Source organism: Melospiza georgiana, chromosome 12 (genome assembly GCF_028018845.1).
Source record: "Melospiza georgiana isolate bMelGeo1 chromosome 12, bMelGeo1.pri, whole genome shotgun sequence".
NCBI lineage: Eukaryota > Metazoa > Chordata > Aves > Passeriformes > Passerellidae > Melospiza > Melospiza georgiana.
The window spans coordinates 12,853,377-12,877,253 of NC_080441.1; the positions used below are offsets into that span (position 1 = coordinate 12,853,377).

The 23,877-nt window shown below is 40.3% G+C and overlaps 1 protein-coding gene across 5 annotated transcripts in view; it reads right to left on the minus strand.

The window, feature by feature from the left end:
• Window positions 1-828: 828 nt before the first annotated feature.
• AFF2 (ALF transcription elongation factor 2) overlaps window positions 829-23,877 on the minus strand; it is a 323,600-nt gene continuing 300,551 nt past the window's right edge. For 4 of the 5 annotated variants that reach the window (XM_058032600.1, XM_058032601.1, XM_058032599.1 and 1 more), the window contains exons 13-22: window positions 23,600-23,834; window positions 21,580-21,719; window positions 20,970-21,033; window positions 17,542-17,678; window positions 14,331-14,402; window positions 13,858-13,951; window positions 11,103-11,150; window positions 10,548-10,597; window positions 6,080-6,294; window positions 829-1,605 (exon numbers count right to left, since the gene is read on the minus strand). In XM_058032600.1, coding sequence (XP_057888583.1) covers window positions 1,484-1,605; window positions 6,080-6,294; window positions 10,548-10,597; window positions 11,103-11,150; window positions 13,858-13,951; window positions 14,331-14,402; window positions 17,542-17,678; window positions 20,970-21,033; window positions 21,580-21,719; window positions 23,600-23,834 — 1,177 coding nt within the window. In that variant the 3' untranslated portion in view covers window positions 829-1,483. The remainder of the gene's footprint in view (window positions 1,606-6,079; window positions 6,295-10,547; window positions 10,598-11,102; window positions 11,151-13,857; window positions 13,952-14,330; window positions 14,403-17,541; window positions 17,679-20,969; window positions 21,034-21,579; window positions 21,720-23,599; window positions 23,835-23,877) is intronic. The other variant, XM_058032603.1, reaches the window with a different exon arrangement.

Below are 23,877 nucleotides of genomic sequence, written 5' to 3' on the forward strand. Positions count from 1 at the left end.
TGCAGGCGTTATATCAAGAATGAGATGAGACCATTTAAAGTCTTGTGAATTATTGATATAAATTCATTTTGTTTTGTTTCATGCACCAGCGCTTCTTGCAGTGGCACCAGAAGAGCAGTGCAGTTTATAACAGGGAAAAAAATAAGAGGAAAGAGCAAATGTGAAATGGTGCAATTTATTCACAATTGCTTTGAAATTCTATCTGAATTGTCTCATTATTATTCACGCATTAGAGGAATGGTCCAAAACATGACAGCATGGGTAAACAGATGCAGAGCTTGGAAAAAAGGTAATCTGACTGAAGTATTCATGGCCATTATTAAACAAATGTTATATTGCTTTTGGGTAAATCTGGTGATTTTATTTAATTTGACAATATTTTCAAGATAGCAAGATAATACTGTTCGCTTCTAATGCTTTGAAATGAACAAAACAGGTGAAAATTGATGCCACATGGAATTATAATGTTTCAACAGTAGCTGGTTAGTTAAACTTCTAGATAGTTCATGAAGAATCTGCATACACTTATTAATGGACTTCTACATACAATATCAATGCTTAGAGTGCAGCAGTCCTGTTAAAATCTGCTTTCAATGAGTCACTATGCAAGGAGAGATTGTTTTATGAAGAAAAATCTTGGATAAGTATTTGTTTGAGACTAAACAGTAAAACAGAAAGAAAATTCACAGATTTAGTACAGGAATGGTAGATAAGACTAAGAAAGCTAATATTTTGAAACTGCCTAAAAATTGCAATAAATTCTGCTGCCTACTGAAATTATTAAGCCAACAATAAACAGGAAGAATGGAATATCAAAACCTCATTGCATAGTGTGTCATCATTTTTTAATGAGGCATTCCTTCAACCTTTTACCACTTAACACCTTTGGTGATCTTACATTATGTACCTGTAAGATATTCAACATTCTCTTTTAGAGATTAAACCCATAGGGAGTATGAAATCTTAGGAATGTACTGAGTCAGGTAATGATGCCAGAATTAAGCGTCGAAAAGCTTGGTTCAGGTTCAGAAGATGATTTTGAATGAATAGCTATAACTTCTACTAATTTATTTCAGAAGGGACTTCTCATATATACCCTCAAATATTTAAGACGCTTTGTACTATTTCTCAGGAATCCATATCTTCTCAAAGTGCTTTTTTTGTTTTCACTTGAAGGCAGCATGGACTTAAAACAACACTGCAGGAAATGTACCGTTCCATAAAGCACATAAGGATGGCAGGATCCAGGAGACACAAGGCATAGAAAATTGTCAAAGATGATTAGATGGTACAACACATACTGCTCTTGAGTCATAAGTTTCATTTATGGTGACTTCTACTTCCAATAGATAGGATATTAAAAAAGGCAATAAAAATGAAGTTACATGAATAAACTTCCAAAAATGAGTGGAGTTCCACCAGTGATCGTCTCTGCGCTGGTAGAGGTAGAAGAATGGGGATGTCATGAGCAGGGCAGCAGTCACTACAACAAATGAGCCTCGATGCGGAGCCAGTGGAGTCCCTGGCGAACGTAACGAACCAGATTGGTCATACTGCTATGTTGAGTTAAAGGTCCCATCACTGAGTCCAGCTCTACAAAGAACTCTGCAATACACAAGAAACAGAAGCAGTTTTTCAGGCAGTGGTACAGAAATTGAGGTATCGCCATGATTTCCCACTCAGAAGCAGCACAATGTAATTCGTGGGTTCTAAGGACAGTTGTGCACATGAGCACGTGGTGTGTAAGAAAGAATTGAAATTACAACAATATATTGAAACAAACCAAATTAGATTATCCATAGTGGAAGTCTACCACAGGATGGCATGAGTGGTTGTCAGTAGTCTTCCTTTAACTCTGATCATCTGCACTGTCAGTTTTTCAAGATTAGGTTTCCTGACTATGATTTAAATAGCTGGCAATGAAATCTTGCTTTACTTTTCCATGCTGTACTCTTATCCAGACATAAAGGGCTAGACTGGATCTTTCCACACTAGAGGACCTTTCTTGCTCCTTTCCTCACCCTCCAATTTCTGTTACTGACACTGCAGCACTTTTGGCCCTCTGCTCATCCTGCTGCAGCTGCAGGCCCCAGAGGATGAGTGTGGGATGGGAGCTGGTGAGGAAGAGGAGAGAGACAACACAGCAGGAAAATAACTCCTTGGAGATGGGAACTTCTAGGGCGGGAGAATCCCAACCCTGGGATTCCTGGTCAGGAAGGGTTAACAGGAGGTCACTAAACAGAGAGCCCCAGTTAGGAAGCGACACACCAGTTTACTTTATGTCATGTGTTAGATGCTCTGGGTGAAAGACTAATCCTGTTAGGGCCAACAGACCTTTCCTAATTGCTGTCAATGGAGAACTGAATTGTGTCCTGTATTCTCCCACAGTTCTTTGTGCTTGCTGGGGCACAGGCATTCCCACATATCCAACACTTACACTATATTTAGGCAAGTGGGAACCCGCTCTCAGTTAAAGCCCCTCAGAGCTCAGATAACAACCAACAATCACAGAGAGGAATGGCTGAGCCCTCACATTCTCACCCTGTCTGCAATCCAGTGCACTGAGCCAGCCAGTGCTGCATTGGCTGCACTTCAAGAAAGCAGATGCTGGGTACAAAATCATTATCAGTACTTTCTTCAGCGAGTAAGTGCTGCTTTGAGGTCTTCTATCCAAGTATTGACAGCCTGACCCTGGTCAGCTTGGGAGCTCCAGCAGTATCAGAGCACAAAGTGATTTGGCTGGAGGCAAGCATAATGAGAGCTCAGGGCTAGCACCAGTGCTGTTCAGATGCTGCAGCCAGCAGCTACTTTTAATCTTCCTTTCTCTGTCTTTCATTCATCTCCTCCAGTGTAAAATCAATACATTTTGAAATGAAATAGTGCACTATCTTGCTTGAATTCTAGAGATCTCATTCTAGGCTCAAATAAACAATAATTGCTTTAAACACTGAGAATTCACCTTAAAGCCTAATTTCAGGTTAACATTTCTGGAAAAAGCTACAAGCACTAAAGCCACTTAATAAATTTATGCGTGAGAGAACAGGTCTTGCTCCCTACAGAGCTGGCAGTTTTCTACTTCAGAGAAGAAGTCCTGCTTTCTTCAGAAGCATAAAAAAAATGATCCCATCTTGTAAAGTCAGCTGAGAGTTTGATGTTATAGATGGTGAACAACACCACTTTAGGTGATCCAACACAAACCATCCCAGGGGCTTTGGGAAATCTGCAGTTTAGTTTGGCCTGCTACAGACACAGGTTTATGCCAAACTCCATCTATTCTCCCCACACTCTCAACTCCATGGACCAGGGGATTCCACCAGAGGTACATGGCAGCATGTTCCTGCTTTCCTCTTCAAACCAGATCAGCTTGGTGGGTCACAGCTCTGCTGCTCTCCCTCTTGCTATGCATTTTTATTTTAATGGCACATCTTTTGTCAGGCTGACAAAGAAAGGCTTCTGTCTGCTGCTCTGAGCCAGCTGAACATGAGTCAAGTTCAAACTGGGAGCGTGCAGCAGACTCAGAGCAGCACAAAAGCAAAGCTGACAGCCGTGGACAAGGGGCAGCTGCACAGCTCCTACAGTGTGCAGGAAATTCCTTGTGACTGCATGGGCATGACCTGAGAAACATTCATGGCAGCAGTAAGAGCCACAGGTAATTGCTATTAGGCCACAGCTTTATACCCATCTCAGGACATATTCTTATGCAAGACACATCCTGTGATTCAGAAGACAACAGAAACAATTAGAGCTGACCACAAAACCTCACAAAAGTGACTGAATCTGGTTGGTTTTGCTTTGTTCTGTTTTTTTTTAAGGAACTAAATTTTTATCTTATCATGGTTTTTTTCAGGTTTGTGTTTTTGTTTTTTTTTTTTTTTTTTTTTTTTTTTTTTTTTTTTCTTTTGACATCATTCTTATTTCAACAGGAGGGGGAAAATCTCATTTTTTATAAAGAACTGACTGCCCAAGCTCCTGAGAGAGAGGCCAAATGATGACCTGGGACTCACAGCAGAGTGTGGGGTTTGCACTGTCCTGTTTGCTGTCAGGGGCAGTTTTGAGTCCAGAGGCCAGTGCAGCAGAGCTTAGGCAATGCAGCAGAGCTGAGACAGCTGGCAAAGGTGGACTGGAGATCACTGCAGAGAAAGTGTGAGTCCTGTTCCAGCCAACCCAATGAAGGTGCTTTGAATTATGTGAGAGGTGCCGATGACAGCTAGTGAAACAATTACAGCCAGTTTTCATGAAACACTGCACCATTTCTCATGTCAGTGTCTTGAATACATCCTTTTTAAAGAGAATCCCTCATGTGGTATGATGGAGACCTGCAGAGTACCACAGCAGTTCTCATATACGTTTTGCTTCACCATGAATTTTTCAAATTGCAATTTGTGTTTAAGCATGCAATTTTAAATCAAGTACTTAATTAGAAATGAGGTATCTTTCCAGAAAATATATAAAGGCAGACATGCTATAGCATGTAGGAAACTCTGATCTCTCTCCAATGGTTTACAATACTTAAATGAAAATTGAAGTAACATGAACTTTGCATTCCCTGTAACGTGTCTGCAGGTTGTGAAACAAGATATGAAAGAACAGGTCACAACCTTAAATGTCTTGCTCATGTGAGAAACCCTTATTCATGCATCCAGTCCCAGTAAAGTCAAAGGGACTGCTCATCTGAATAAAGAGTATTCCTATATGGCTTTGCAGAATTGGGTTTATTTGATCATAAATCAAAATGAGAACAAAGAAGAGAGCAGGGAGGAAAATGCAGAAAGAGAATCAGCAGGTTTTTTTCTCATCCAGCTCTAGGACTGATAACAGCAGTGGCTGGGTACATTTTCTGTCTGCTGGCTGAATGCCTGAGCTATTTTGATTTAATACCAAGTAGAACATTTAACAACTCCACAACACACAGGGCTAATTACAAGATTATCACCATCTCTTCCTCCTATCAGGGCATCCTTCTGCATTCCCACTGTAACATTCTGCGTTACATTTGACAGGGAATCGCTTTCACATTTTGTGAAAATGGATGCAGCTATGGAAAAAATCCAAAATGACTGCACTGCTACTAAATTAATCAATGTGAACAAAGACAAGAAGCAGTGGGGAGGACTGGACAGAACTTCTATTATTGTTCCTCATCCAGGGATGGATCATTATGACCCACCATTCAGACATAAAACTCTATAAATCTCAAGCTCAGTTTCTCTAAATCAGTGGAAATTTGCCACTGACATTAATGGGAGTAAGATCAAACTGCATACAGCAAGCACATTTGTCAGGACAAGTCGGCCATCTGAAATCTCACTATAATTTAAGAGAATGAGCCAACTCACAATGAGACTATTTCCTAGTTAGGCTCTGTACCTCTAGTGTCAAAGGAAGCTTTCTTAGTGATTTGTGTAAGCACAAAGCTGATATCTGAATAATTATATTGTCATGGGGAAATTCACAGCTGGCCAACAACAGGCCAAATTTGTCCCTTAGTTATATCTCAGTCACTCCACTATACTTGATACAATCCAGTCACAAACTGCTTGCCAAAACTCCTTTAAAATGACTGTGGTAAAGACTTACATTTTGTTGTTAGGAATTAACAAACAGATTTGCAATCCAATCATAGGAGAGTCAAGGTCATGTCTTTCAGTGGACATCTCTTAATCGGACTCCCCACACAAACACAACATCTAATGTTTGCTTATTATCCTAGCTAGCATTTTAATAGTCTTAAACCTGTTGACAGAGCAATCTGAAAATAACCTCGGTGCTCTACGAGAGGCTGAAACTGTGAACGAATTTGCAGACTTAAAAGCTCTCATCACTTGGGGCTTGTGTTCACTAAATTATTTGCCAGCTGCTCTGATAACCCCATGTTCAGCGTGTGTCACACATCCCCCTCTGTGCCTGACAAGAGAAGATACGCATTGGCTACAGCCACCAGCAAGCAGATTTGGTCTGTTTGCTCAAGCTGTCACAGTTGTGCTCCTAAATGCGCTGGTTCTGGGTCTGAATCCAGAGAGCACCGGGAAAACTAAAGCGGGGGAGCCAAAGGGGACAGAGGAAAGCAGAGAGGGGGCACCTTTGTTCTCCTTGGTCAGCTTGTCAGCCATGTCCCAGTGCTCGTAGCTGCGCAGGACGTTGTTGGTGATGTTGACGTGGCTGGCAGCCATGTGGTGGATGCGCTGGGGGATGGTGATGGTCCCCGCTGAGGACGAGCTGGTGCTGCCCGAGCTGCTCCCAGCAGAGCTGACAGGGGACGGGCTCAGGGACATGGGCGAGGGGGTTTCTGTGCTCCTGAAAGAGGCAGAGAGAGAGTGAGGCCCCCTCATACCCCCCACTTCACTGCCATCCTAAATGCACTGGAAAAGTGCACCCCAGCATGCAGGGGTACTGCCTGACTTTATGAGAAAGGACAGCTTATCAACTGGGAATGACTGAAAATAAAAAGGAATTTAATTCTCCCTTTAAATGAACCTGTTATTTAAAAAAAATCTATCATAAAAATAGAGCAATCTTTCAGAGAAAGAAGCATCTCATAGCTGTAATGATTTTTCTACCTGCTGCCAGAAGCTGCAATGGCAGTTAGAAAACACTCAATGTGCAATATTGGCTTATTATCAAAGTATTTTCTGGAAACCACAATGACAGTTTGCTCCAAAAACAGTCACCACAATAAGTAAAGAGCAAGTCTTAAAAGCACCCTGTAGAGCAGTATTAGGACCTGAGGGTACTGCAGGATTATGAATATCTCCATAGGATTCTTTAAGGCTATGGAGATTTGTTCTAATTGCCTACCGTTCATCCACACAGTTCTGCACAGCACAGTGTTTTAAGTTACCTACTTAGTGAGGCACTAATGTTCTAATATAGATTTTCCTTTAATTCTAACACCATCAATTAGGAATCACCTGCTGGCTGCAGGCAGTGCAGCGGTCAGCACAGCACGCTCTTGTTTAGAGCTGTGTAGTGCTGAATGCTCACAGAACAGCTAGTCTCTTTGAAAATTTATAGGATCAGGGATTTGTTCAGGAAAATACCTTTAAGATCATCAAGTTCAACAGTTAATCCAGAACTATCAAGTCCACCAGTAGCCCATATCCCCACATCCCATATCAACATCAAGACACTTTGAAATACCTCCAGGGAAGGCAACTCAACCAAGTCCCTGGGCAGCCTACTCTAGTGCTTGACAACCCTTTTCGGGAAGAAATTATTCCTAATCTTCAATCTAAACCTCCCCTGGTACAAGTTGAGGCTGTTGTCTCATCACTTGTTACTTGGGAGAAGTGAAAAGAGCCACCGTTCTGCCCAACTTGGTGTCATCCACAAACTGACTGAGGGTGCCCTTGATCCCCTTCAAGATCAAGGGGGCTCCAGATCATCAATAAAGACATGAAACAGTACCAAGCCCTGGGGAACATCATTGGTGACCAGCCCCAGCTGGATGTAATTTCATTCACCCATTTGGAAGCACTTGCCTAAAAAAAAGCATTCTATTTGCTGTGGAACCACTTGAGATGCAGGGCCAAGACACTCCTGGCACTCTCTGCATGAAGCAAAGAGACCAAAACTCTCCAGACAGGGATGTTGCAACCCCTCCCTGGACGTGCAGCTATAGATGCCTCGTGCTGTGCAACAGAATCAAGCTCAGTCACTGAGCCTGATCCAAAGCCCAGGACAGAAGGGCTTGGCCTCTTGGCTCTAAAGGCCACTGTCAATGGCCCTGCTTGGGCACAGACCTGCTGACACCTCCAGGTGCTGCAGGACAGACTGACACAGCAGCACAGCCTTGGGCTGAAAGGCATCAATGGCAACAGATTTGCTGCAGATTTTCCAGCAGTGCCCTGCTATTACTGTGCTCAACAACAGGCTCCTGTGATACATGTTTTTTTCCAGAGCTGGAGATCACATTGATTTGGCAGCTTGTAGCTTTTTATCCAGCTTATGGGTTAGAGTTTAACCATGTCCTAATGCACAAATGCTTTATTTTAAAGTCTCAAAACATCCTGGTTACCTGACTTGCCACAGTGTCTTTATTGCACAGAAGAGCTGAACTATACTAGATTAGGTCTGGGAGCAGTTAAAAATGATAAGTATCTGAGGAGACCAAGAGTATTTTGTTAGAGCCACTTACAACCAGCTGACGCACTTCTGCCAAATAAAGCACATTGTTCATTGGATTTACCCTGTTGTGCACAGCCATTATTACTGTGGTGAGTCTACTAAATCTCTGTATTTTGTGCTTTCTGTCGCTAGAGGTGGGAAACATTTCTGTAATGAAACCAGAGAAAATTTGTTTCATTGCCAGGATGGAACCTGGGCCAACTTTGTAGAGGTTCACAACACTTTGAAACAAGTAGGCAGAAATTCCAGTGAGCCAAGCTGTGATATTTGATGGATTTGAGATCCTGACTAGACTACACACCATGGCAATGATGAGCTTTGCTTTGTTAAAGAAAAATACTTGAGATTATCCCACTGTCCCCCCATCCTGCACCAGGCAGCTGCTCCATCTCCAGTGATGCCATATGCTGGAAAGTGTTTGGTCTTTTTTTCTGTGGTGTGTGAATTCTCTTCCCATCTGACACAAATTTGCAGGGGATTAAGAGGAAACTGTAGAGCAAGTAGCCCTGGGGAAGGCAGAGCAGAAGCTGCCAATGGCAGCACCAGGTCTGTGACAAACCTTGGAGGAACGAGGAGCCACCTGAGATAGATGGCACCTCTGAGCCAGCTGGAGAGCTGCCTTCTTCTGAGACTCCACACAGAGGGGACACAAGGCCTGAGTGTGGGTTGTGCTCTCTGTGTGCTGGGTCACAGGTGTCACAATAATGCTGTTATAACACAGCCTTGTCACTCAGTTACTCGCACATGTCAAGTGCTTCCTGAATAGAAGACAGAGATGTGCACTTTCAGAGCTTTCCTTCCTTATCTCCAGAGTTAGTGGGAACAGACTGATCAGCTGGGTGTTATGTTAGAAGTGATGCTGACCTGGGGGCTGGGTTTCTGCTGCCTGCTTTGTGGCCAGACAAGAATTTTCTCCTCCAGTCAAAACCCACTTATTCAATCCTGGACACCTAATAGCTCCTTTAAATAGTGAGGGAGATGTCATCACCTGCAGAGCACACACTTCATAGGGGTCTATTATAGGACAGCAATAAAAGGATAACTTCTGCTTCATGAAATGTTTAGGCACAAGCCCCTTCTTCAGGAACAAAAGAGATGTTATGCTCCAGTGGTCTATTTGATCACTAAAATTTTATGTTAACATTTATGTATTTTTATTACAATACAAGGTTTCACTGACACTTCAATGCCTGGAAAACTGGCACATAATGAATAATTTAATTTAGTAGTTGCTTTTCCAGTATTAAAATATCTTTTCAGCTTTTATTTAAAGTGATTTCTTATTTAATCACTTTAGCTTGTGTTACAATCTATACTTTAATAGCTCTATATATAGATATTCAAAATAACTGAGTGTTTGGGGTGTGTATATATATATATATATATCTATACCCCAAAATATTTTCAATTATTTGAGGCAATATTTCACTTTAAGCAAAATGTTGGAATTTTTGGTTTTGCACTAATTGAGAACAAAGTCTGTTTGAAAACTTCAGTTCTTTGTGTGCTAAACTTCAACCCTTCCTTCTTTGTTTCCCTGGCGTGTCTAACAGCCATTTCTTCTTCTGAACCACCAGAAAGAGACCATTAACAATAATAATTTTTACCTAGAATTTAGCCTACTCAAATAAAGATGGAAAAAAAGGTGAAGTCCTTCACCTTTGTCTTACTTGTGTCGGGATGTGTGACCAGGACAAAAAGCAGAAGAAATGTGTGTCAGCTGGCAACAGCCATGGCAAGATAAAGGCAAGGATGCAGCAGCAATGCACCTCCTCTGATCATAACTGCATTACCCTGACTTCATATCTGAGGTGAGGGTGTTTTAACGTTAATATGAAGCCACTGATAATTGGCTGACTAAGTGCCTTCACATTTTCACCACTATTATACCTTCAGTTTTATTAAACAGCACTTACCATATATCAATGAAATATTCATTGGTCTTTCATTGCTGAACGAATCATTGAAAAATCATTGCAATGAAGGTTAACTTTACTTTGGCTTCCTAAAGTGTCATGGTACTTGCCAGCTAATTAACTGATATTTTTATGGCCTTCATTTGGCTTGAGAAGTAAACTGTCAAAGAATTCAGCACAGACCCACCATGTCTGATTTTAGACTTAAGGAGGCTTTGCAGGGATGAAGGTGTGATTCAGCTCTTCCTTCCTACCCACACTGGATGGCTCACAGGGGGATCTGATTTAGTCCAGTGGGATCCCCTCGCCCCCATGAGCCCAAGGCAGCTGTATGATCAATTCTGTAGCCCAGAACAGTTTATACATTATACATGTTTGAAATATACCTGCAGCTCCCAAAACACTGATCCCCATGACCTGTCCTTTGCCTTTAGAGGCAGAAAAACCCTTCCCCTCCTCTTGGAACCACTTGTTCCCAGACAGAAGTACTCAGGAGAAAATACTCACTTTCCATTGCCGCCCCAAGGGGAGGGGGCCTGTGAGGCTTTTGAAGAGTTCTGTAAGTACAAAACCAAAATGTAAATACAGGTGATGCAAGTACATGAATACTGATGACACAAGGCTCAACATTCCCCCTTTTCATTGCAAGAGCTACAGTGCATGGAGCAGAAAAGCTCTGCACATTGGTCCCATAATTAAGTGGCTGGTGGATGATTGGTAGGTTCCAACCAGTAGCTTGAAAATCATTTGATAAAAGAGAGAATAAATTCCAGTAAAAGCAGATGTAGGTCACAAAGAAGTGGTTTAATTACCACTAAAACTTACTCTACAAAGTAAGTTCTTTAGAGTGAAAATGACTGCTTATCTTTAGAGGGACCTTCAATATTTTAATAAGAAAGAAAAATAATTTGGCTTGATGCTTTAATGACATTGATCCCTCCCAAGTTGCTTAGGGAAGGTGGCTTGGGATTCAGACAGTAGTATAAATAAAATTTTTAGTAAGGATCTGCTTGAATGTTTTTGTTTTTATATATTTTAGTTGCACAAATTGACTTTCCTTACCTGCTTACTCATTCTGCCTTTCACGTCTGTGTAGCACCTTGTAAAACCCTGTACAAAAAGATTGCCGAGCAACAATAAAGCCCAGGTCTTTCCAGCCCTGCTCAGACTGACTGGTATCTTAGTTCCCATACAAAGTGGCAGTATCAGGGCTGAGGCTATCTGTGTGTGCCCTCTGAAAACATAATTCAGCTCCCGTGCTGAGAAGTCAGCACGCACAGTGAAAATTCAATCAAGTTTTACAAGTTCTCTGCAAAGCATTACCCACATTATTGCAGCCCTCATCTGGTTACTGTAATCACTATTTTGCATGGGAGGCACAGAGATTCAGTGGAGCACAGACAGCACCCTTGACTCTAAACCACAGCTCACAGCCCAACATTTCTGACCAAAGCAGAACACATTGTCCAAACCACAGCACTGGCCTGGCATTCCTGCACAGCAGCCACTGCTTGTCACAGAGGATGTGAGCATGACTGGGGGTGTTTCACAGCACAGAGCACATGGAGCTTATGAGGAAAGAGTGACATAAACTGCCCTGGAAACTCTTCAGAAACGGACAAGAAGCTTTTATTGTTAATTTCTCCTGTCCAAAGATTGCTCCCAACAGTACCTGGAGACAAATAATAGCTCTGTCAAGATTAAGATTAGATCTCAATGGGAAGCAGTTATTTGATAATGAGAATATTTAGCAAAAATATTTCAGTGACTACTGGCAACACATTTTAAAAAACATGAAAATCTTCCTCCAACTTTCAGAGGAAATGCATGACAGGATGTCACTTTTTGTGATCATAAAAGGTCTGATTTCAATTTAAAAAAATTATCACTTTAGGGGTATTTTACTCCAAGTTGCCTCTACATTTCAAAATTGCTTTCATGATTAAATGGCTATTTTCTGTTTTGAAATATTAAAAGTATCATTTTGTAGCTTTTAATTGGAAATTAATCAGAACCAGTTCTGTCCACAAATGGTTTCAATTTGGATAAAGTGGCATTTGTGAGGAAAAATATAAAGAACAATTTAGCTGAAAAAATTCTCCCCAGCTCTGCTGTAAACAGTGGGCTGCTTTTCACAGTTAAAATTGTGCAAAAGTTTGAATAACAACTCCATTCAAACAGTTAATCTGTTTCATTTGTATTACAGATTCTTGCTAGTGAACACAGAGAACACAGTGCAGCAATACAAAACTAACACATAGTTAATAGCTCCCATTCTTTTCTTTTCTCCTCCTGTGCTTCGATTACAGAAAGAACCTGAACATATAATCTGTATACACTTAAACCCTGCTTCTAGCAGGTGAGTTACAGTGACCACAGCACACACACACTGTAACATTAACTGAAACACTTTGCTTCAACTGCATTTCTATGCCTGGCATTCCTGATTCCTCTATTTTATTGCATTTTTATTTTTTTCTCTTATTTTAATTTACATTAAAGGACATTTTCTTATGCTGGGAGTAGTAAATATGTTCTTTATCTTACCTACTTGCACAGCTAGAGAAAATAAAGTGGCTTTAAGGACAGAGAATCTCTCCTGCTCCCACCTATTTTATTTTTTTAAAGAAACCATTACTTTCAGCAGAAAAGATTTATTTGTCTAATAATCCTTTTTTTAAGATACAATCTACATTCAACCTGGATAAAATCTGAAGTGGCTGGAATACATTTCATGAAAATGCTGAGGTTACAAATGTGTGTAGCTCAAATTTAATTTGTTGTGCAAATCCCTGACTGAAAACTCCATGAGCACAACAGAGGCACTCCTAATGGTACAAGAGAGTCTCCATTTAAGCACAAGATCAGGACTAACATTACTGGACTTGCACAGAGACACACATAGGGGACACATGGGTAGTCAGGACTGTGGCTGCTGCCATATCAGAACTGGAGTTTTACAGCAGAAGGACCACTTTATCACCATTTACATGAAAACATAAAAACTGCAGTGTTAGAGGTTTTTACTGGTCTGCAGTACCAATATGTCAAAGCCTTGAACAAATTCACAGAGGCTGAAAACACCAACAAAAAAAAGACTGATGGGCTGACAAGCCAGTATAATTACATAATTATAGAATAATATGTAGTAATAAAGTAAAAGAATTAATGTATGCTTCAAACAGCATTAGCCAGTGAAATATAAATATCAAAACCTCACAGCTGAAGAAAGATTCTATTTCTCTCCTAATCTAGGAACAGTGAGGATTTGTCATTCTTACTGGGTAAACATCATTTGACAAGGTAAAATGAAACATCCCCAAGTCATGACCATCAGATCGCCACTCAATTTAAGGCAAACCTTCAAGATGAGGATAAGGTAATTTGAAGTTCCACAGGGATAAAAGAAGAAATCTGTGAAACTGCAATAAGCTTCAGGAAATCTCACTGAATCTAAAATCTAAACTTAACTAACTACAGCCCAAATAATTGCTTTATTATGGTCCATTAGGGGTCAGTTCATAACCACTTGCACATTGAAACCTTGAAAGAATCAGAAACTTGCATAAACATTACATGGTGTTGAGAATAATGTTATTTTTGTAGAATAACTGAGTATGGTCCTTTGAATCAAGTGACTAATCCAAAAATCCCCCAAATCACTTCTGTCCCCATTCCCTGGCATCCATCCTGCCTGCATTTCCCAGGGGAGAGGTTAAATGTGGGACTTTTAAGTCATGCAGTTACACTTGTGAGAGCTCTCAGTGTTGGTATGAATTTCATTTCATATCAATAAATTAAACAGAATAAAGATTACCTTAAAATATTCCATCAGAGATCTGGAGTACTTCATAGCATGGTCCTTCTTCAGTTTAAACATTCTCAAGTAGAGAAGTGATAAGCATCGGTAGCTGTGGTAATTAGGAAAGGATTATGTTAATTCCATTGCTTAATGAAACCTATAAACTTAAAAAAAAAAAAAAAAAAAAAAAAAAAAAAAGCTGACCTAAATTTTGCAGTCTCTGTTCTAAGGTTACATTTTGAAACATAAGCAAATGGAGAGAAAAAAAAAAAAAAAGTGGTCAAAAGCATTAAAATCCCATCTTGATAAGAGCATAAATTAGAAGAATAAATGTTTAGTCAGCTGCTGAAGAAATCCATTAGTTATCCTTTAATAGTTTAATGGAAAACAAGAATAATGATCTTCTGTAAGCTGCTTAAGTAATTCAGTACTTTTAAAGTCCTCCTTAAGATTTTAGCTGCTTCTCTCATTGTCGCAAAGGGACTTACCATAAAACTGCTAATTTCTTGTCCCCTTCTGTGGCAGAAGAGCCTGTGAAATTCTTGAGTCTCATTGCATACCTTGTTAGAAAGGTGAGAGATAAGAAATTGAGAGTTAAGATGTTTCTAAAAACAATCAGATATTCTTCTCCAACTGCAACAGTTATTGGTCACAGTGTTTTGTAATGAAGAGATCAATGCAAAACTCAACAGAAAGCATCACTTAAAATCTGGAGGCCTTAAGTAAATCACCAACCAATTTTTTTGGGCCAACAAGGTAAACTATTCTTGGGCATATTAATGATATTATATCCAGCCAACTAGGCTGAGTCCTGCAAACATTTGGGATGAGTGTTGAACAGAAGCATAAGATCTTGGCCCTATAGGTACTGAAGTGTAAAGTAATACATAATGTTTTACATATAGTACTTTGGGCTTGAATAATATCTTCAAAATCGTTCTTATAAATATATTTTATATAGAAAATGGTTTTACATACAGGAAAGGTCACGTTCACAGCTTTTTTCATTCTTGGGCTCATTAATTTATTAATCTTGTGTACTTGGTCTTCCCTCTATTTAATTGCTGCTGTTCAGCATTTGGATGATCAAGGATTGAGTATTCCTATTTTCTTCTGTCTTTTTTTTTCCTTTAACTGAGCACACTCCATTCTATGTGCTTAAAGATGTCTCTTGAAAATCAATTCATCGCATAAAATCATTGTTCTGAGCCCTAATGCAATTTCACAGGTACTTGTGTTAGAATAAGTAATAGGGTTCAGCCTTGCGTAAGAAAGTTTTAAGGTATCCAGGCAGTCCTGATGAGCTCCCATTTACAGAGAGGTAATGGAGTGCAGGGAGCTGAGCTGCTCTGCCCTGCCTGGCTCCCAGCACCCATCCCACCCAGCTGGAGAGCTTACTCCACATCCTAGAACCCCACCTGCTCTTGGGGTTCTAGTCAGACTGGATGAATGTGATCAAACACAAAGATCTGTGTCTCTTCGGGATTTCAGCATTACCATTAAATTAAAACACATTAGACAGTCAGATTTCTGATAGTCTCAATCTCTTTGGTGCTCCACTTGCTTTCACAAATAGGTGTCTGATGCAGATAGTCAGGGCAGACACAGCTAAATGCAAAAGGGGAATATTGTGCTTCTGATGAAGGGAGGAGTAAAAGTGAGGAAAATCTCCCTCTGTTATCTCACAGTAAAAACCTATGTTAATATTAGCAGCTACACTGAGAAAGTGTTGTGTGCACAGCCACATCCTTACATCCAGCACCCACTAGCCCACAAGAATTGTGTTTTTGTCCATGGAGCTTTACTGAGCCTGCTGCTCACCTGGGCAATCACCTTTTGTCCATGTCTGACCACTGACAGCAATTAAATGGACAAATCAGTCTCACTGGCTGCCACAAGATGCTGCATGCAACAGGTGGTGAATTCACCTCTGCTTTTGGTGGTAGGTCGTGAAATTAATCTCACCTGACTTAAGCCATTTATATATTGGAGATCTATAACATATTCTCTAGATTCTTTCACAGCCAAGAACAGTTCCAGAAGCAGGTCAGGTGCTGCTTCCATGCCTGTTCCCCAGCCTGCAGCAGGACTGTGCCAGGAGCAGCAAGGCAGCAGGGCTGTTGATGCTGAGGAGTGCCAGCCACCCCAAGATAAACTGTGCCCTCACCTGACTCCCTGCAGGTCCTGCCCTTTTGTGAGCCACTCCTGGAGCTGCCATTTCCTGATTTAAGTGGTTCACATGTTGTGGGTGAACACAGCTTTTTGTTCTGTGCACTCTGAACAGAAAAACTGCTGGACTGAAGAGCAACGATTACAAATGGGCTGTGTGGTTTTCTTACAAAAACAAAAATAAGCACAGGCTCCTATGAAGAAGGGCTCCCTTCTTTAAAGAATATTTCTTTAAATACAATTTATTCTGCCATGCAGCTGCATCTGTGTAGTTCAGGACATGCTGTCAGACTGCAGGATGATTTGGGCACAGCAGAGCAGAGGCAGGTGGCTCCTTTTCTAAGTCTTCTGCTCTCCAGGGTTTAACATGGATCAAGTGTTGAGTGAACATAATTTTTTTCTTGAGTGATTTCTTTAGATTTTTTTCTTCCCTTTATGAAGTGTAGAATGTAAAAACCATGTTTTTAAATATTTAACAGGCATATTATTTACCTGAGAGTAAGAGCTTAAGATTTGATACATTTTATTATGCAAATACCTACTTATTCAAAATGTAAAACATGCATTATCTTGGCAGTCCCTAATAGCTAATCTGGCATGTTAAAAAAAACACCGTTGACATATTAGAAACCAAATATTTAGGGCTTGATTTGCCTCTTTTTCTTTCACTTCTGCAAACTGCCAGTAATTACACTGACATTAACAAGGATATTCCCAGCATACACTGGGGAAAGCAAAGGTGCATCACAGTGAAGAGGAAAAATCCTGTTGTTCTACTTACAGGTAAATTTAATCCTGGTTGATTTCACTTTGATAATTTGCTCAGGTAAAGCAAACTTAGTTACTCAGGAGATTATTATTTCAATGGACCCAAGACTATGAAGCAGCTATAAGGAGCAGTAGCAGATTTTAGAATAATAATTCAGACATTTTATTAGTATGTAAAGACTCTCTTATCCATATTCTAGCCTATGAGTCTACAAAACTGTATTAAAATTAATTCAGCTGGTGCACATTCCTGTAACATTAAAAACATACTGTTTTTAAGACAATATATGCAGAAGCTTCCTCTCTGGCTCTGATCTTATATCCCAAGTTTCAGTTTTTGTCTTTTTTAACAGCCAAGTTATAAACTTCTAAAACCAGGGTTGGTAATAGAAATCCTGATAGACTCCCTTTAATGTTTTGAATTATAAAACTACACCTTTTAAAAGACAAGTGTCATTGCCAAACAGTGAAATTACTATACTTTACTTCCACCCACTACATTTCAATTTTAATTTTATGAATATTGCAAATTATAACACTCACATTATAACCTCTAAAGGGGATAATTTATAAAAGCAGTGTCCATCAATTATAAATTTTCCATGACATTAATAAAATGGCAAGAACTAATTATGATGACTTCTGAGATGAAGATGCCTTGGACAAATCATTAATACGTTGAAATGGTATTTTTTAAAACATAGCAGGTTCTAATTATGACTGAAATGAGATGATGAAAATGATCACAGAAAGGACATTAACCTGATGAGTTCCACAGTCTCTGAGTACATGGTGTATGGAGATTTAGCTTCTAATGGATCTCGCTCCATAGCGTTCCCGCACTCGATGAAGGAGAGGGCAGCATCAGCATAATTCACTGCCTTGCCGAACTTCTCCAGCTGAAATGGGAAGGACACTGTCAAGAAAATCCTTCAGCCTGGATTTCCAGATGGGCAGATTATTCTACAAAGCAACACTAGCTTTAGGATGAAAGCAAAGTGACACTGGTAGTTAGGAATGAATTCATACAGTAATTAAAGCAGGATACGTTTTTACCAAGTCTTTTCAGGGCAGTATGTGGCTGAATGCTCCACAGAGGAAAGTCAGTGTATACCCACTGACATCAGGAATTTACACAGGCAAGAAAGGGCACTAAGCATGTTTGTGCACATCCATACTGCTCCTTGACAGATGAACTAAGTTTGAGTGTCACTATGCAAGGGTTAAGTAACAACTCCATGCTACTTGGCTGATGTCATATTCTGTGTTCACTGTTGGTTAAAAAAAAATCACATCACTTATTTGATGAGTAAAAGAGCAGGAAAAAAAAGGGGAGACAATATAGCAATGCTTAATATTTCATTTTACTAGGATTTTATTGCAAAAGGTTTTAGCCCTCATAATGGTTGTGATTAAACTGACTTAGACATACTGATTTCGTTTTTTATGTGTAATGAATATTATATATGACATTTTTATAGTACGCACTTTATAATAGTATTTAACATTTTCAGTTTTTGATAGCTGAATGTAAGAATTCTACTAATGTGGCATTTGATATAGGGGATCCAATATACTTTAAATAATTTAAAAATGTCTTTCTATGTCTCTATCAAAATATTTTTGATGCATCTGCATATGTTTCCATTCACAAAACAGAAGCCTGTTCTAACAACATACTAAGTATAACATTTATTATTGGTCTAAGATAACAGTATACTTGTCTTTGTGGCTCCTGCTAAGCCATAACTAGTTCTCTCTGCCCACCTTTAATTACAACTACTGCTCTTGTGCACTGATTACGTACAGAGCCTTTGTATAATTGATAGGTATTAACTTAATGATCAGAAAATGGAAACTGACTGCTCTCTCTCTATTCCAGTGGCTGCTTATCAGCATATTCTTCAAAGTCCTTTTTTCACTTTAGAAGAATTTACATTTCTTTTGGAAGACAAAAAGTCTTTCAAAGATGACTTTTTTTGTGGTATGGAAAAAAGAATCTGGCTGCAAGCAGATTTAGTAGAGACACAGAATTTGAGCCAGGAACGGGATCTGATTCTCTGAAGAAGGTGGAATTATTCCAGCTCGTCACATCTGAGACAGGCACACAGTGAGGTCTCCAAGATCTCTTCCATATGGTACAGCCAGCCCACCCAAATTAGCTGATCCCTTCCTGCAGCCCCAGACAAGGAGAGGTTTCCATGGGTCGCTCCCGTAAGACATGAAACGTCCTGCCCTTCACCAGAAATCTATTTTCTCTACAAGCTCAGGAACACTGCTGCCACAAATCTCATTAACATTTGCTGACACATTTTGAGGTCACATGCATTATCTTTCCAGCCACTGCAACACATCTTTCAATGCTGCCTGTGCTCTGTCATGTCAGCACCAAGTAACCAGCAGCAATTGTTTCCACAGGACAAGTAACACTACTGGATTGCACACCAAATGTGTTACATGGAGATTGTGTGCAGCTGCATTGAGTGGGAAAAAAAAAAAGAAAAAGACTTGAGACCTAAATAGCAGAAGGAAAAAGCAGATACTTTGTTCATGGATATTTACACATGCCAACAAGTTGATCCCAGTGGACGGTCTCACATTGGGGCACTCGGGGTGTCAAACTGTGTGTGGCAGGCAGGACCTGCCTGCAGGCAGCAGAGGGATGGACTGTGCCTGCTCCTCTTAGTGCTGCTTGAGAAACACCCAGATCCTGCAGGCACAGGCGAGAGCACAGAGAAGGGCAGCACCTTGTGAGTGTGTCTGGCTGCAGAGGGAGATGAATTGATGGAGCGTGTTGAGATCATCGGGGCCTGAGCCTGTAAATATTTGCTAGCATGGAGCAGGTAGCCCTGTGCCAGCACCATGTGTGCTTTGTTTAAAGGTCACCCAGCTGTGGGAGGTGTTGTGAGCCTGCAGAGCCAGGCTGGGGCTGGATGTGCCCTGCTGAGCTGGCTGGAAGCCATCAGGCCACCTAGCAAACGGGCACGCTGGGAGGGATGACTGTCACCTTGCTGACAGCCACAACAGGTGCCAAAACCCTCAACCCACCTCACACAGAAAACACACTTGGAAACACTGTGCCCCAAGCCAAAAGGGAGCCTGGAGAGCTGAAGCAGACAGCTTGAAATGTCATTCCTCCTTCAGCTCACTGACAGCAGAGGGAGAGACTTTGGCTAGTTTGCTTTTTAAAAACATAGCATGGAATTGTTTTGGAAACTTTTTTTCTAAGTGCAAAATCTCAAATGGGTAATGATAGAATATACATGTAAAACCCCCAGAAATAATAAAGTTGAGAGGTGAATAATCACCCAGCTCTTTGAGGGGCAAAGTGGATGGCCACACTCCATTTTAGACATCTTAGTTAAATTAAGTAGAGGAGTCAAGTTCCGCTACGTCTTCCTGAATGAGCCTCTGTTCTGCACCCTATGTAGCACACAGGAGGGAAAGTCCCTTCCTACAAAGCAAATGTTTATTAAGGACACTTCAGAACTGGCAATAACTCATATAGAGCAAACCATGGCAGAAAACAATCTGTCAGATTATGTAGTGTTATCAAAATCCAAACATTTGGCAAAATTAGGCCCATCTTACTGGAATTTCCTCTGGGGTAAAGCAAGCAAAAAAAGCTTTCCCAGCATTGAACTACCTCACTACCAGATTTTTTGGGAATAAGTGTGTTGAGACTTTCTTTATCAGGCTAAAACCACGCAATAAAAATGAATGTAGTACATAAAAATGAATTGTCTCAGATTTTAAACAATCAGATTGGAAATATCAAACAGTTTTACCACATGATAATGGGGTGTGAGGTGATTTGCCTGTCTTTCTGCTATGGAATATTTCATCACTTCTGTTTTAGGCTCAAAATGAATAGAAAAACAAATTTCAAGTACACATCAACTTTCATAAAACCATCTTACATACTTCATAAACAGCATGATTGTTGCTCCCACGTGGAAGAAACAGCAGCTATTGTAAGTAGCTTTATTTTGGGAACAAATACTTAAAAGTTAGGAATGGCATTCAGGGTTTAACTTGTGCACAGTGTTTATGGAGCACAAACTGAAGCACAGTTTAGTCAGTAGCAGAGTGCCTCTTGGTTTGAGAGGTTTTAGATCTTGTGCAATAATATTCATTTTTAACACTGAGTTCCACAGTGGAAAGAGACAAAAAAACCTGTGATAACCTACCAGTGCATCTGCTTTATGCTTCAGCTTCTTAGCCTCTTGCATGTAATAATCTGCATTGTGCAGCCTAGAGAGACAAAATCAATTAATTCAGGTCTTTGCTTTCATATAGTTAGACAAATGTTGTTTGAAAATATTGCTGATTGCTTTAAAGAAGAGTTTTGACATACATGCCCACTTATCTCTTTAAATCTTAACCTGATATCAATCTCAAGCTGCTGTATGCAGAGATATGATGGGTGACCAGAATATAAAATGAGTAGCTGTAGAAACTGGTTGCCCAAAGGACCTATTAATGTGTGCTGAACAGAGGAAAAGGAAAAATATTTTAAACTAATTAAGTATAAGAAGTTTCCATTAGAGGAGCTAAAGTAAAAAAATGAAGAAGAATTACCGTGAACCAACATTCATGATCTGAAAACATTTATCAACAGAATCTTCATTAATCAGTGACAACAGTTCATTTGCCAAGATTAAAACTGTGTGTGCCTTTGTGCAGCACTATGCACACAGGTGCCCAATGCCAGCACTGTAATCAAAGATATTCTCTTTCCCTGGGACCTCTGCTTGCACAAAAATCCCAATCACAGAGCAAAAAGTCAATAAAACTTACACATCATCAAATGTTATTTTGGGTCTTCTGGGCTCAGAATTCCCATTGGAAAGCATTGGCATTGCAGACCAGATGTCTGGTTCTAGATGGCTGGTGTCAAGAAGAGTGTTGGCTGTGGGTGTACTGTGAGATTCTTCCTCCTAGGAAACACAGGACTGTTATTCACAGTTCAAACAAACACTTTCTGACCATGTAAGTGCTCACATCCACCCTCCCTGCCAAAAACCCTTCCCAACAAACCAAAGGCTAAGAAGGCACCAAGCAGCCCACCTACCTTCATGTCACCTCACCAAACCACCCTTACCTTCTTTGTAACATGAGCCTAACCGATTAATTAGGGAGTACAGCTCCACTTCTGGGCTCTCACCTGAACTCAGTAATTTACACTTGGAGGTGCAAGGTCTAGGTGGATATCATGGTGTTACTGACTAGAAACACTTAAAGCAAGGCTGGGGAGATCTAATGGGCCAGGCTACATCAAAACTCAACTTCTTCAAGGTCTATCACACTAATGGAATCTTTTTTCTATATTACTAGGAGCTAACTAGGAGCTAACAGGCTGAAGAGTCTGCTTGGATTTCAGCAGGGAACAATTTCCTCTCTTGCTACAGAAGGAAGAATGGAAAGCAGAAGTCAGTTGTGACTTTGCAATGATTAAAACCAGAAGCATAACAGAAGACTTAAAATCAGGCAATTGCAAATTGCAAGCTTGATCCCCAACCAGATAAACTAAATCACAGATGAACCAATGAACTAGGGAAAGAAGTCTAACATATTTTAGGGGAAAAATATTTCTTGCATCAAGATAATAGATTAACAAAGGATAAATCTGACTAGAGATGCTGGGATGAGAGGAAGAGGCCCTGCTGTTTACACAGCACTGTTTATTTGCTGACATATGCAGTTCATTTTGGCACTGATTTCAGTTGAAGGCGTGTGTATTACTGGCGCAGCTTGAAGTGACACAATGATATCAGAAAGCAACAGGGATGGATGAATGAATAAGGTGAAGTGATTTGTCACCTACAATTCAATGCAACTTGTGAGTTTTACTATTACAGTGCAGGGTAACAACCTATCTCAAAGTGGTGAACTGTGAAAAATGGGGCTATGCATGGCCTTTTCTGTGGCAGAATTTTCTTCTTGTTTTTTAATTTTGACAGTGATACTAAGATACAGTTTGATAATATACAGAAAGGATGGGTTTGAAACTCTAGAGGAAGGACTATTTTCTAAAATGGGCCAAAACCCTGGAGTTTCTCTGTTTAACCTAAAAAGAGGGTGACAAACCAGTGTGAAATTTTATGTTGTTTTAGTGAATTTGATATGCAGTTTTGGCTCTTTTTCACGTATTTTCAGAAAAAAACCCTACCTGAATTTGGTGAAAAGCAAGCAATAAAGAACCATCTCTGTGAGAACCACTGATGGTGATATTGTTCTATGGGGAAAAAACTCCCAATTTACAAATTGTCTAAAAGCTTACAAATAATTAACAAAGATTAAGCATAAATAAACCTTACTGTTGTGAGCCTGAAAACCTGAGAGAGGTTATGACCATGCTGAGTGTACTATGGACAGGATTTTTTTGTTATATTGTTATTGTCTGTTTAGTTTAGGCCATAATATTCAGTATGACTACTGTGCTTAATTCTGGCTGAGAATTTGGGGCAGTAATTCAGGTGACATTCTGGAAGTTTTATTTTGAAAATGTGAATGCTGCAGCTATAGAGTTAAGGGACTAATTTCAGCTAGCTGATGGCTGCAAAGGCTCTTCTCTGAGGCTCAGGGTTCAGGTGCTTCAGGGAATGATAGACAACACCAAGTAGATGCCTAATGCTGGCCTAAAAATGGAGCTTGCAAGAGCTGTTTATGCCTGGCTCAGCAAAGATCCACTCCCCCTGAGTGGGGCTACATAAGCATTTAGAAACACATACTGTGTGGGAAAAAAATCCAACAGAATAAAGCTGAACTGATTTCATTTTATCTCGTTCACCGCCACCAACGGAGGCTGGTTACTTACACAGATTCCTTTGGGGTTAGAAGAAGATTTATTTTCATTCTTTCTGTGTTTAGAAGCAGAGGAGGAAGAGCTGCTGGTCTGTGAGGTGTTGGTGACAGTGGGCTCCTGGCTGAAGGAGCTGTTGTCACTGCTGTGCCGCCGGTGCACAGGGTCGTCCAAGAGCGGGGACAAGGGAGGAGGGAACAGCTTCTCTTCTCTTTTCTTTGTCACCTTCTTCACCGAGCTACTGCTGCTCCTGGGGCATACAGAAAAACCAGATGCACTTCAAGAATATTGGT